General features: G+C 43.1%; 1 protein-coding gene across 4 annotated transcripts in view; it reads right to left on the reverse strand.

The window, feature by feature from the left end:
• Positions 1-4,653: 4,653 nt before the first annotated feature.
• The window catches only part of ANKRD28 (ankyrin repeat domain 28), an 805,300-nt gene continuing 795,693 nt past the window's right edge, over positions 4,654-14,260 (reverse strand). For all 4 annotated transcript variants that reach the window (XM_029589217.1, XM_029589218.1, XM_029589216.1 and 1 more), the window contains one exon: positions 4,654-6,537. In XM_029589217.1, the coding sequence (XP_029445077.1) occupies positions 6,251-6,537 (287 nt within the window). In that variant the 3' untranslated portion in view covers positions 4,654-6,250. The remainder of the gene's footprint in view (positions 6,538-14,260) is intronic.

Raw genomic sequence — 14,260 nt, forward strand, 5'->3', positions numbered from 1 at the left:
TCTACGGGTCACTGAAGAGCATCAGAGGTGGCAATTGATAGCTGATGCAGGGTCTCATGGTGGTCTTTGAGTTGGGCCACTGCGTCTCGGATTTTGTCCCCAAACAGTTTGTCTCTGTACAGAGGAGGTCAGCCAGTTTTTCTTGGACCTCCAGACGAAGGTCGGAGGCCTTAGCCAGGCACAACATCTGGCACTATTGTCTGCCGCTGAGACCCTTGGCACTGTGTCAAAAACGTCATAGGCCGCTTTCACTTCATGTTTTCCAGCCTCGTCCTTTCTGGAGGATGGATTCTAGGCCCTCCTGAAACTGTTGTGGCAGGGTCTCTGCGAACTCCTGGACTTGTTTCCAGAGGTTCCTGTTATACTGGTTCATGTATAATTGGCATGCCGCTATGCGAGAGATAAGCATGGAACCCTGGAAAACCCTTCGACCCAGGGCGTCTAAGGCTCTCTGTTTTTTTCCTGGACCAGCAGAGGAGTGAGGGGGGTCCTTTTGGCCTTTTTCTGGGCTGATTCTGGCTCTTCTGAAAGCCTAGGGCCTGTTGTACTAGGTAGGTGGCATCTGTTTACCTATTGACCGGAGGCACAGTACCTGGATGTTTCCAGAGACGGTGAAGGAGGTCCAGAAGAACCTCATGCACTGGGAAAGCCATCACCTCCCCTTAGGAGCATCCACAAACTATAGGACCTTCAACATCTTGTGACGGGCATCCTCTTTTGTTGAAAGTTGGAAGGGAATGGTTTACGCCATCTCCTGGACAAAACTTGCGAAGGAGAGATCCTCCAGAGGTGAGCGCCATCTCTCTTCTGGGGGAAAGGCTCTGACAGAAGGTCCTCGGGGGCCTCCGAGGAATACTCAGAGGAGGCGTCCCACCATGGGTCATTAGGGGCCTCTTCCTCACTGACAAACTGCCTGGGTCGAGGAGGGAGGCTAAAACCCAATGTACAGGGTGTGGACACTGATGGTCGATGAGGTGGTGCTGGCACCGAGAGCACTGGGAGGCCCGATGGCCCGGGGACGGGATCCGGCATTGGTGGTTCCGTCCGTGGAGATGAGTGAGGAGTCACATCTTCCTCCTCCGAGGAGCCCAGAATCGGGATTGAGATGGGAGGAGGCACCGGTGGTTGATAGGGAAAAGAGAGGCCTGCCAGCATGGGCTGCATCAGCAAGGTACCGAGCAGCATGTCCAGCCTTTCCAGTAGAGGCACCAACATGGTTCCATTGCTGGTATGAGGGCCAGCGACTGTGGCGGCTGGAGACCCCTAAGGGCATTAAGCACTGCCTGTTGGACCACCCGGTCCAACTCCTCTCGGAACGAGGATGTGGACAACATCGACCCTAGAGTAGGAGGCAGGCTGGGCAACATTGGAGTGTCCACGGGGGTCCGCGGAGGCTCGGTGCCTGGCACCAATATCGGTGGGGAATGTCCTGGTCTCCCGGGTCCAAAGGAGGATGGGGCCTCCTCTCCCTGGGGCCTCTTTGGAAGGGTTTAGCCGAGGCTGATGCCACTCTGGTGACAGTGCTGGCACCGGAAGGTGACGACCGTCAGTGCTGGTGTCTATGCTTCCCATGGTGCTCGGCCCGGTCCTTCTCCAGCATGGAGGAAGATGATGCCGAAGTCTTCGATTGCTCGATGCTGGTGAGGGGCGGTCTCCTGCTCCTCGATCCTCTCAGATGGGCTTTGATGGGGAAGGTCCCGAGTCAGTTTGATCCCCACGACTCGATGCACCTGCACCGGAGTCGATGGAGCAGATTGCTTGGAACGAAACAAGTGCTCCATTTTGTTCAGGCAGGTGCGTTGGCCTTTGGGGGTCATCTGAGCACAGTTGGGACACCGATGAACGTCATGGGAAGGCCAGAGATACAGGATGCAGATGTAATGTGGGTCCGTTTTGGTCATAATCCGTGGACACTCCTGGCACTTCCAAAAACCGGTCATCATGATAAAATAAGAGGTGGCGTGCGGTCAGTGGCCATCAACCACTGAGAGGTAAAGGCAGCTAGGAACCAATCGCAAGAGCGCGAAACGGACTTACCGAACGTCAGAGGAATCTGAGCGTGATGGGGGACCCCGGAGAGGGGGAAAAACTTGAAGAAAAACTTTGAATTGTTCCATGAAGAAATTGTGAGGAAAAAATTCTCACAGAGCTCCACTAACCGCGAGGAAACCACTGTGCGGAAAAAAAAGAGACTGAAGGGGACCCCGTGTGGCCACAGGGTTGGTGGCATGCTGGGCATGCTCAGTGTGCCAGTCAAAGTTTTAGAAACTTTGACAAAAGTGTTCCGTGACAGGGCTCCATCTGATGTCACCCATCTGTGAGGACTACCATCCTGCTTGTCCTGGGAGAATGCCCACAAACAACCAACCCTGAAATTGCAAAAACTCTCCAGTCTTGGCTAGGAGTTCAGTGAAACCAGATCTGTGCCAAGGCTTTAGAAATCCTTATGAGGACAGCCTCTCCTGAACCTCCCCAGGCACTACCTAAGTACAGTGAAACTATCTAGTTAGCACGAACCATATGAATCCTTATTTTATATGTTGGCTGTTTGTAAATTTAATCTTTTCACTGTTTGCTATTTGTTAATAAACTCTTTAGTTTGTTAATTTTCTCCTGTGACTGACAATCCCATCATTTTTTTGTATTCGGCTTGTAGGTGCATTTCTAGCAACTATATGATCCTTGGATTGTGTGGGGTCTCAGTGTCCCTAGAAACCACCAGGGAATTGTCTATGGGCAGGGTATTTGCCCCAAAACAAGCAGAAACCCAGTTGATGGGGAGGTTGGACAGTGTAGGAGCATGTGCAGTGATATAGGAAGGCCTGAGCAGTGGTAGGAACCTCCAGATGTCTACAGGATTAAGTAAGGCGTTATGTAACAGTATTGGTGATGACAGCAGAAGTGAGTTTTATATTCTTCAACAGTACACCTCCTTACTTAAAACTCAATTGCGTAGAAGTCATGTAAAGAAAACCAAATAGCTATTTTATTTGATGTGTTTTTCACTGGAGAATGATTGTTTTTATGAGGTCCCTTGTTGGGCTAATAGAAAATGCAGTCCTTGGGTAGCCGGTGCCATTTAATACAGATCCATTTTAGGTGTTATATATTGGGGTGAGAAGAGCCCCAGTTAGCTTTAAGTTTATTTTGTACATTAGGACCTGATTTTAAAAAGCATTTACTCATATAAACTTTGTTTTACGCAAGCAAATGCACTTTACTTGAGTAAGTGGGCTTTTGAAAATTGCAACAATATATGCCATTGAAGTGTCCAGAGACTTGATTTTTGAAAATTGCTACTATAGTGTTACATTTACATATGTAATCCTTTGAAAATTACCTTAGTTAATATTTTACCTCTCTCTCCTACTACCAGAAGAAAAGAAAGCCTTGTGAAAAATGTAAAAGAAGAAAACTTCATTTTTAAACCAAATCCTTTTTTCATCTAGAAGCCTCCTCCTGCTATACTGGCTTTCTACTCCAATCATAACTAGCCCCAACTGAGAATATCACATCAAGAACCATTTAGGTGAATTTTAAAAGCCTGGCGCATGCCAAAGCCCAGAGATATGCAAGTATGTCTGGCCACCGCCCGGATTTTAAAAGGCGCTCATGTACGCGTGTATCTCCTGGCACGTGCACAAGTAAGAGAGCCCAAAAAAGAAGTGGAACATCAGCATGGTCTGGGTGGAGCATGGATGGGGCATGGGCATACTGGGATTTTTAACATGAAATGTATGCATAAGTATTTTCGCGCACAAGTGCGCTGGGTTCCCCTGCTGCATAACTTTACCACTGCCATGAATGGTGTGTAAGTAATAAAATGAAAAAAACTAGGGTAATCAACGGGGTTTTAAGAGTTGGGGTTGACAAGGGGAAAGGGTGGCTAATAACCTAGGGGTTGGGGGGGGGTTTGGAAGTCTTATCCCTTACTTAACTGGATGAACTGGAAACAAACTGGGAAAACTAGTAATGGCGTCGGTGTGCATCCCTTATAATATTTCCCCACTTACTTGGTAGAGGCATTTGTGTATACATTCATGTGTCCATAAAAAATTGTGCGCACATGTATGCACGTTCATCCTATTTTAATACATATGTGTGCATGTGTATCAAAACAGCTGCGTTCTTTGGCACGAGCCGGCATATGTGTGTATATGTGCGCCCGTGAAGCTGTTTAAAAGTTACCTGCATTATGCACAACTACCTGACTTTTGTCTAATTTTTAACCCCATTCCATTTATCCTAGTCATTGTAGTGAACGTTTCTGGTTGAGAAGCATGATCGCATTTCCCTCCAAAATCTACCACATGTGTTTTCTGAACTAGTCACTTGGTATTATTGTTGCATGATGGCTGGAACTCTTCTTCCCTTCCCAAGGGCTGGGAACATTCCCTCCTCAGCTCCATTCAGCAAGACCAGAAGCTGAGCTTGTGAATCAAACCCAGATCATCTGCACAATTATATATATAGCACTGATACCAGGCCAGTCCAAAACACACACAAAACAAAGTTAAAGCTCCCTAAGATATTATTTTGTTTTTCTTACAATATCTTATCTTGGTGATTTACCACCACTTTGGATAGCCATGGCAACCATGTAATCCTTTCATAATTAGTGCTCAGATTCACAAAATCAAATTATTCATAAAATACAACGCACTTCTTGTTTTTATTATACTCCATAAAATATACAAGAATCTCGATGTATTGAAAGAGTGCAAGTAAATACAGTATTCAAGCAGTCACTAGTTCTATATACATGCTATTAATTCTTCAAAAAACCCACAAAATTATCAAATAGATCAAAATACTGTCCCATTTTCACACTTTGTGTTCAGAAAACCAGCTGATAATTTACATTTTAATTAAGGTTTTCAATTTCAGAATACAAAATGGATAAAAGAAATTAGAATAGATTTATAGCAACGTATTTGTATTTTACCTGGATATGCAAGAATACCTTGCATGTAAAATAATCAATTTCTTTTGTAAAAGTTTTTCATAACGCTAAACCAAATGGTCATATTTAACAGACAAACCTTAGCTTATGCACGAGATAGCTTTTTCAGTTCTGTAGGCAACATGTTTAAAGTAACTGTTATAAATTTAAAAAGGTCAAATCTACATTATACCACAGGGACCTGCATAACACATTATGAAAATCTCTCCTGAAAAAGCCCTGACTGTATGTGTACCTTTTCAAAACAGGGAAAATAACTTGTGTTCATCATTTCTCATTTAGGACTCCAGAATTTAAAAATGCAATATAGCGGCATAGACGTAATCGCTAATATAAACTGATATGGCCAAGAAGAGGTTAAATGACTGACAAGCCATTTTCTTGAAGCACAGGCCTATTGTGATCGGGCACTGGGAGATTTCTTTGAATTTTTGTGTGGCTTAATTTCAGTAAATCAAACCACATACTATAAATAAAAATAATTCAATTTAAAAACCCCTAGTTAAATATCTAAAACTGTGCAACAATTACTGTTCCCCCTTCTTTATTATAATGTACACGTATCACCCTGACTGCACCTTATTAGCTGGTTTTAATTTAAGGTTTAGCATTACAAAAGTATGATAGAAAAAAAAGAAATATTCATCTGCTCTCTTTCATGGTATATTTAACAGAGTCTTGGAAGGCAATTGTATGAACAAATCAACATTTAACACCAAATCTAAGTGCCATTTCCAGAAGTAATGAAGCTTATGTTAAGACAAATACTTCTCTCTCTTCTGATTCCAGTTTTCACACAAAAAATATTTAATGTAAAACAAAAATGAAAATCTTTTAATTATTTGGTCCTTTGGCAATTTGCTGTGCACTCAATGCCTACTGTACCAAACTTTTATTGCCTTCAAAATGTTTGTATTTATAAGATTTTAAGTTAAGTTTTCTTTTCCTGTACAATAGTGTTTACATATCTGAAGATAGTGCACCATAAGCTGAAATCATGCCTGGCACCACAAATAAAACTGTTATGATGTTCTTTCATCATTCTTATCCATTCTAAATATTCAGTGTCCTGTTCATCAAGAATTTTGCAATAGGTAGAAAAATGAAAGGAACCTGCAGTGAACAGCACTTGGTCAGGAACCTAGTATACTACTCAGTTTACATCGACTTGCACACTGAAAATGTTCCAAAACATTTTTCATAAGGATATACAAACAGAATTGCTTTTTCCAGGTTTGTTCTGTTTTTGTTTGTATCTTCCAACAACTGGGGCTTGTAGAGTAGGTTTCAGTAAGTCTCAGAATCTGAATCATTCAGTTCATCTTCCTCTGTATATGGGTATCCATCTTCTCTACCAATATTATTGAAGCTGCAGTAAGAGCTATGCTCACTCCTCAAGATTGGCAGGGAGTCAAAAGTTACAGTTTTTGAGGTGTTGGTATAATGATTTATGGCATTCAGCGTCAGTGAAGGTAACGTACTGCTTGGTGAAATGGGTGCCATTGTGGCCAAAATCAGAGCTAGACAATCAGCAACATCCTTGTTGGGAGCACAAGCCAAAGCAGGTGTGTAACCTGAAATTCAAGAGAAAAATTAAACCCTTAAAGATCACTTTTAGTGCATACAGTAGAAAAACAACAAAGTAACCATAAGCTCCCTGAAAGTGCAGTTTTCATAGCAGAAATCTTTTTTTCTACATATTCTCTATTGTTCATGGTCATTACAAGTAGGGACCTACCCTCTCAGATTTCATTTTTCTTGGGAAATTTTAATGTTATAACAAACAATAATGGAAAAATGACTTTCCCACTGATTTTTCTTGTTTATTATAACAAAGTAATTTTTTCCATTGATTTTTTTTTTAGCACTAAAATTTCTGCAGCATTAGAGATCACATCATGCCAGTCTTATCTGACCTTTACTGGCTTCCAATCCAGTGCAGAACCAAATATAGGGTTGCAAGGCTTGTCCACTGATCAATTCTATGGTTAGAATATATAATCCTACAAGGTCATTGTAATCTGCACAGAGAAGGCTTCAAGACATTCTAACCTATGACAAGTCCGGCTGGCTGCACAAGGAATGAGCAGTTTTGGTTGCTGCTCCAATCATTTGGAATGCCTTACCTCAGGAGTTAAAACTGATAGACTGCAGTAAATCATTCAAAGGCCTGTTATAAACAACTTTTTTCTTTAAACAGACATTCATTGAAGTTGCAGATGGTTCCCCTATGTGAGACATATTTACTAAGAGGTAGATTTTATGTAATCAGAGGAACATCCCCCATTACTCGGGGGAAATTCAACAGTCTTATATTAAGATGACGCAAGTAGTTTTCTACAGACTCTAATCTGCGTGCTAATATAGACTGTTCCTGCATTATAATAGTATTAGAGTCAGATATTCCCTTCATTTCTTCTTTCATATCCATTATGGCTTGGTTTTGTTCTACAATTTTGATATTTTTTTCAAGAGAGGTAATTTTCTGGGAGTTTTCTTCGACTCTATAGGCCTGTTCATTATGTCCAGCAGCTAACCCCACAATTAAGTCCCATAGTGACTCCAGCGTTATAACAGCTGGTTTTTTTAATTTCAAGGGGCTGGAAGGCTGATATTACCACAAGTCAGAAATATTTCAATTTGGTACCTGTACCCCAAGAGATATTCCTATATGTCTGGGCTCTTTTTGGAAGGTGTATCAGTATATTAAGTACCTGAGTATGTGTGTCCCTAGTTCAGTAAGTGATTTGTATAAGCTAAGCTCTGCACCAGTGTTCACTAAGGTACAGAGTGATTTAAAGGATTGGTAAGGGCATTGGTAAGTGATTTAAAGGATTGTGTGGAGAGGATAAACGTTACAAAAATGAATGTATTACTGAGGTTGTATTACCTGTTTCAACATATGCCTTGTTTTTTGTCTGTCAAATTTTTTCGCACAATAAATGGGATACTCTCATGCTTTCGCTGGGTCGAAAAACCTCCAAGGGTGAACTTTATGGCGGCCTAAAGACAGAGGAGGCATGGCCTTTCCGAATCTACAGGCCTATTTCTGGGCTGCTAGGTTTGTTTACATGGTACCATAAAGCCAGGACTATTCCCTGGTATTCAGTGAAGGTTGAGTTGGAAGGAGAAACAAACCTTATGCTGCTCATTCTTCAGTCCCCACTGTCCACAAGGTTTAGGAGGGTGAGTCGGAGAACCCCTCTTAATGCCTGTACGGTACACGGGTGTGAGTGTCTATGTGTAAAGGTCTGGGAGTAGGAAGTACGGGTCCATAAGAACATAAGAACCTGGCAAGTACCCAAAAACTAAGTCTATTCCATGTTACCTTTGCTAGTAATAGCGGTGGTTATTATCTAAGTCAACTTAATTAATAACAGGTAAAGGACTTCTCGTCCAAGAACTTATCCAATCCTTTTTTAAACACAGCTATACTAACTGCACTAACCACATCCTCTGGCAATACATTCCAGAGTTTAATTGTGCGTTGAGTAAAAAATACCTCCATCATATCCCCCCCTCAGCTGTCTCTTCTCCAAGCTGAAAAGTCCTAACCTCTTTAGACTTTCCTCATAGGGGAGCTGTTCCATTCCCTTTATCATTTTGGTAGCCCTTCTCTGTACCTTCTCCATCACAATTATATCTTTTTTGAGATGCGGCGACCAGAATTGTACACAATATTCAAGGTGCGGTCTCACAATGGAGCGATACAGAGGCATTATGACATTTTCCGTTTTATTCACCATTCCCTTTCTAATAATTCCCAACATTCTGTTTGCTTTTTTGACTGCCGCAGCACACTGAACCGACGATTTCAATGTGTTATCCACTATGACGCCTAGATCTCTTTCTTGGGTAGTAGCACCTAATATGGAACCTAACATTATGTAACTATAGCATGGGTTATTTTTCCCTATATGCATCACCTTGCACTTGTCCACATTAAATTTCATCTGCCATTTAGATGCCCAATTTTCCAGCCTCACAAGGGGGTACATTTTAAAAGAGAGCGTACACGCGTACTTTTGTTCGTGCATCAGGCGCGAACAAAAGTACGCTGGATTTTATAAGATACGCGCGTATCTTATAAAATCCAGGGTCGGCGCGCGCAAGGGGGTGCACATTTGTACAACTTGTGCGCGCTGAGCTCTGTGCGCGCTGCCCGTTCCCTCCGAGGCCGCTCCGAAATCGGAGCGGCCTCGGAGGGAACTTTCTTTCTACCCCCCCGCACCTTCCCTTCCCATACCTAACCCACCCCCCACCTTTATCGGAAAAGTTACTACTGCCTCCGAGCAGTAGTAACTTACGCGCGCCGGCGCAGCAGGCCCCGACACAGGCCCCCGACCGCCCCTTTTTGCAAGCCCTGGGACGTACGCGCGCGCCGCCGAGCCTATGCAAAATAGGCTCGGTGCGCGCAGGGGGGGTTTGGGGTAGGTTTTCGGGGGGTACGCGTGTATCTTACGTGCGTACCCCTTTGAAAATCTACCCCAAGGTCTTCCTGCAATTTATCACAAACAGCTTGTGATTTAACTACTCTGAACAATTTTGTATCATCTGCAAATTTGATTACCTCACTCGTCGTATTCCTTTCCAGATCATTTATAAATATATTGAAAAGTAAGGGTCCCAGTACAGATCCTTGAGGCACTCCACTGCCCACTCCCTTCCACTGATAAAATTGTCCATTTAATCCCTACTCTGTTTCCTGTCTTTTAGCCAGTTTGTAATCCACAAAAGGACATCGCCACCTATCCTATGACTTTTTACTTTTCCTAGAAGCCTCTCATGAGGAACTTTGTCAAATGCCTTCTGAAAATCCAAGTACACTACATCTACCGGTTCACCTTTATCCACATATTTATTAACTCCTTCAAAAAAGTGAAGCAGATTTGTGAGGCAAGACTTGCCTTGGGTAAAGCCATGCTGACTTTGTTCCATTAAACCATGTCTTTCTTTATGTTCTGTGATTTTGATGTTTAGAACACTTTCCACTATTTTTCCTGGCACTGAAGTCAGGATAACCGGTCTGTAATTTACCGGATCTCCCCTGGAGCCCTTTTTAAATATGGGGGTTACATTAGCTATCCTCCAGTCTTCAGGTACAAAAGATGATTTTAATGATAGGTTACAAATTTTTACTAATAGGTCTTGAAATTTCATTTTTCAATTCCTTCAGAACTCTGGGGTGTATACCATCCGGTCCAGGTGATTTACTACTCTTCAGTTTATCAATCAGGTCTTCTAGGTTCACCGTGATTTGGTTCAGTCCATCTGAATCATTACCCATGAAAACCTTCTCCAGTACGGGTACCTCCCCAACATCCTCTTCAGTAAACACCGAAGAAAATAAATCATTTAATATTTCCACGATGGCCTTATCTTCTCTAAGTGCCCCTTTAACCCCTCAATCAACTAACGGTCCAACTGATTCCCTCACAGGCTTTCTGCTTCGGATATATTTTAAAAAGTTTTTACTGTGAGTTTTTGCCTCTATGGCCAGCTTCTTTTCAAATTCTCCCTTAGCTTGTCTTATCAATGTCTTACATTTAACTTGCCAATGTTTATGCATTTTCCTATTTTCCTCTGTTGGATCCTTCTTCCAATTTTTGAATGAAGATCTTTTGGCTAAAATAGCTTCTTTCACCTCCCCTTTTAACCATGCTGGTAATCATTTTGCCTGCTTTCCACCTTTCTTAATGTGTGGAATACATCTGGATTGTGCTTCTAGGATGGTATTTTTAAGCAATGACCACGCCTCTTGCACACTTTTTACTTTTGTAGCTGCTCCTTTCAGTTTTTTTCTAACTAAGAACATAAGAAAATGCCATACTGGGTCAGACCAAGGGTCCATCAAGCCCAGTATCCTGTTTCCAACAGTGGCCAATCCAGGCCATAAGAACCTGGCAAGTACCCAAAAACTAAGTCTATTCCATGTTACCACTGCTAATGGCAGTGGCTATTCTCTACGTGAACTTAATAGCAGGTAATGGACTTCTCCTCCAAGAACTTATCCAATCCTTTTTTAAACACCACTATACTAACTGAACTAACCACATCCTCTGGCAACAAAATTCCAGAGTTTAATTGTGCGTTGAGTAAAAAAGAACTTTCTCCGATTAGTTTTAAATGTGCCACATGCTAACTTCATGGAGTGCCCCCTAGTCTTTCTACTATCCGAAAGAGTAAATAACCGATTCACATCTACCCGTTTTAGACCTCTCATAATTTTAAACATCTCTATCATATCCCCCCTCAGCTGTCTCTTCTCCAAGCTGAAAAGTCCTAACCTCTTTAGTCTTTCCTCATAGGGGAGCTGTTCCATTCCCCTTATCATTTCTGTAGCCCTTCTCTGTACCTTCTCCATCGCAATTATATCTTTTTTGAGATGCGACTACCAGAATTGTACACAGTATTCAAGGTGCGGTCTCACCATGGAGCGATACAGAGGCATTATGATATTTTCCGTTTTATTCACCATTCCCTTTCTAATAATTCCCAACATTGTTTGCTTTTTTGACTGCCGCAGCACACTGAACCGACGATTTCAATGTGTTATCCACTATGACGCCTAGATCTCTTTCTTGGGTTGTAGCACCTATTATGGAACCCAACATTGTGTAATTCTAGCATGGGTTATTTTCCCCTATATGCATCACCTTACACTTATCCACATTAAATTTCATCTGCCATTTGGATGCCCAATTTTCCAGTCTCACAAGGTCTTCCTGCAATTTATCACAATCTGCTTGTGATTTAACTACTCTGAACAATTTTGTGTCATCTGCAAATTTGGTTATCTCACTCGTCGTATTTCTTTCCAGATCATTTATAAATATATTGAAAAGTAAGGGTCCCAATACAACTATTTTTCTCATTTTATCAGTTTCCTTTTTGAAAGTTTAGCACGAGAGCCTTGGATTTGCACACTGTTCCTCTTCCAGTCATTAAATCAAATTTGATCATATTATGATCACTATTGCCAAGCGGCCCCACCACCATTACCTCTCTCACCAAGTCCTGTGCTCCACTGAGAATTAGATCTAAAATTGCTCCCTCTCTCGTCGGTTCCAGAACCAATTGCTCCATAAAGCTATCATTTATTCCATCCAGGAACTTTATCTCTGTAGTGTGTCCCGATGATACATTTACCCAGTCAATATTGGGGTAATTGAAGTCTCCCATTATTACCGCACTACCAATTTGGTTAGCTTCCCTAATTTCTCTTAGCATTTCACTGTCAGTCTCACCATCTTGACCAGGTGGACGGTAGTATAATCCTATCACTATAGTCTTCCCCGACACACAAGGGATTTCTACCCATAAAGATTCAATTGTGCATTTAGTCTCATGCAGGATGTTTATCCTGTTGGACTCTATGCCATCCCAGACATAAAGCGCCACATTGCCTCCCAGGTGCTCCTCTCTGTCATTGCGATATAATTTGTACCCCGTTAAAGCACTGTCCCATTGGTTGTCCTCCTTCACCATGTCTCTGAGATGCCAATTAAGTCTATGTCATCATTCACTGCTATACATTCTAATTCTCCCATTTTACGTCTTAGACTTCTGGCATTAGCATACAAACATTTCAAAGTTTGTTTTTTGTTTGTATTTTCATTCTGCTTTTTAATTGATAGGTATAAGTTAGAATTTTTTAGCTCAGGTGAGTTTTAGTTACAGGCACTAGGACTACTTTTCTTATTATTGGAAACTCACTGTCGGGATGCCCTAATTCTAATTCATCATTAGTACCCTTTGAAGATACCTCTCTCCAAATCATGCGCTGCTGAGCGACTGTCTGCTTTCCCCTTTGTTCTAGTTTAAAAGCTGCTCTATCTCCTTTTTAAAGGTTAGCGCCAGCAGTCTGGTTCCACCCTGGTTAAGGTGGAGCCCATCCCTTCGGAAGAGACTCCCCCTTCCCCAAAAGGTTCCCCAGTTCCTAACAAAACTGAATCCCTCTTCCTTGCACCATCGTTTCATCCACGCATTGAGACTCCGGAGCTCTGCCTGCCTCTGGTGACCTGCGCATCGAACAGGGAGCATTTCAGAGAAGGCTACCCTGGAGGTTCTGGATTTAAGTTTTCTACCTAAGAGTCTAAATTTGGCTTCCAGAACCTCCCTCCCACATTTTCCTATGTCGCTGGTGCCCACATGTACCACGACAGCTGGCTCCTCCCCAGCACTGTCTAAAATCCTATCTAGGTGACACGTGAGGTCCACCTCCTTCGCACCAGGTAGGCATGTTACCAGGCGATCCTCATGCTCACCAGCCACCCAGCTGTCTACATTCCTAATAATCGAATCGCCTACTATGATGGCAGACCTAACCCTTCCCCTCCTGGGCAGTAGGCCTTGGGGAGATATCCTTGGTAGGAAAGGATAGTGCATCACCTGGAGAGCAGGTCCTTGCTACAGGATCCTTTCCTACTACATCAGGTTGATGCTCTCCAATCATGAAACCTTCTTCCTCCAAGGCAGCACCATGGCTGCCAGCCTGAAGTTGGGACTTGGCTACTATGTCCTTGAAGGTCTCATCTATATACCTCTCTGTCTGCCTCAGCTCCTCCAGGTCTGCCACTCTAGCCTCCAGAGATCGGACTCCGTAACCCCTGAAAAGGTGCCCCAACCTGCCCCTGCGCGCGCCGAGCCTATCTTGCCGCAAGCCCCGGGACGCGTGTATGTTCCGGGGGTGGGGCCAGGGCGCCGGCCCGGGGGCGTTCCCGTAGCCTCCGGAACAGAGGCAAGCATAAATTCTCAAATAAAGATAAGGGGGGGGGGGGGGGGGAGGCGGTAGGAAAGTTCCCTCGGAGGCTGCTCTGATTTCGGCGCAGCCTCGGAGGGAATGGAGGCAGGCTGTGTGGCTCGGCGCATGCAAATTGCACAATTGTGCACGCCGAACCTGGATTTTATAAGATGCACGCAGCAGCGCGTGCTTCTTATAAAATCGGGCATAGATTGTAAAATCTGCCCCTTTCAGTGGGAATGCTAAGCAATGGTAGGTCATCTACATGAGGAAGGGCAATTGAAATTTTTTACTGACCTTCAGGATGAGTTTGAGGTACCGGAACAGACATGAATCTATTATGACAAGATAATGAGGGAGTTGGAGAAGTATAGGGCTGAAGGATGGATCTGGGTGGACCCTAACAAAATTGAGTAGGCCTTGCTGCCGGGCCCAATGTATTGTAAGGCCTGTTCAGTGTTATACAGGGGTTTTTTTTTTTTTTTTTTTTTAAAAGACTGCTCTGGAGCGTGAGCACTCGCTGATTGTAGAAAGTCAGTGTAAGGCAGATTTAG

The sequence above is a fragment of the Rhinatrema bivittatum genome, chromosome 2, assembly GCF_901001135.1.
Source record: "Rhinatrema bivittatum chromosome 2, aRhiBiv1.1, whole genome shotgun sequence".
NCBI lineage: Eukaryota > Metazoa > Chordata > Amphibia > Gymnophiona > Rhinatrematidae > Rhinatrema > Rhinatrema bivittatum.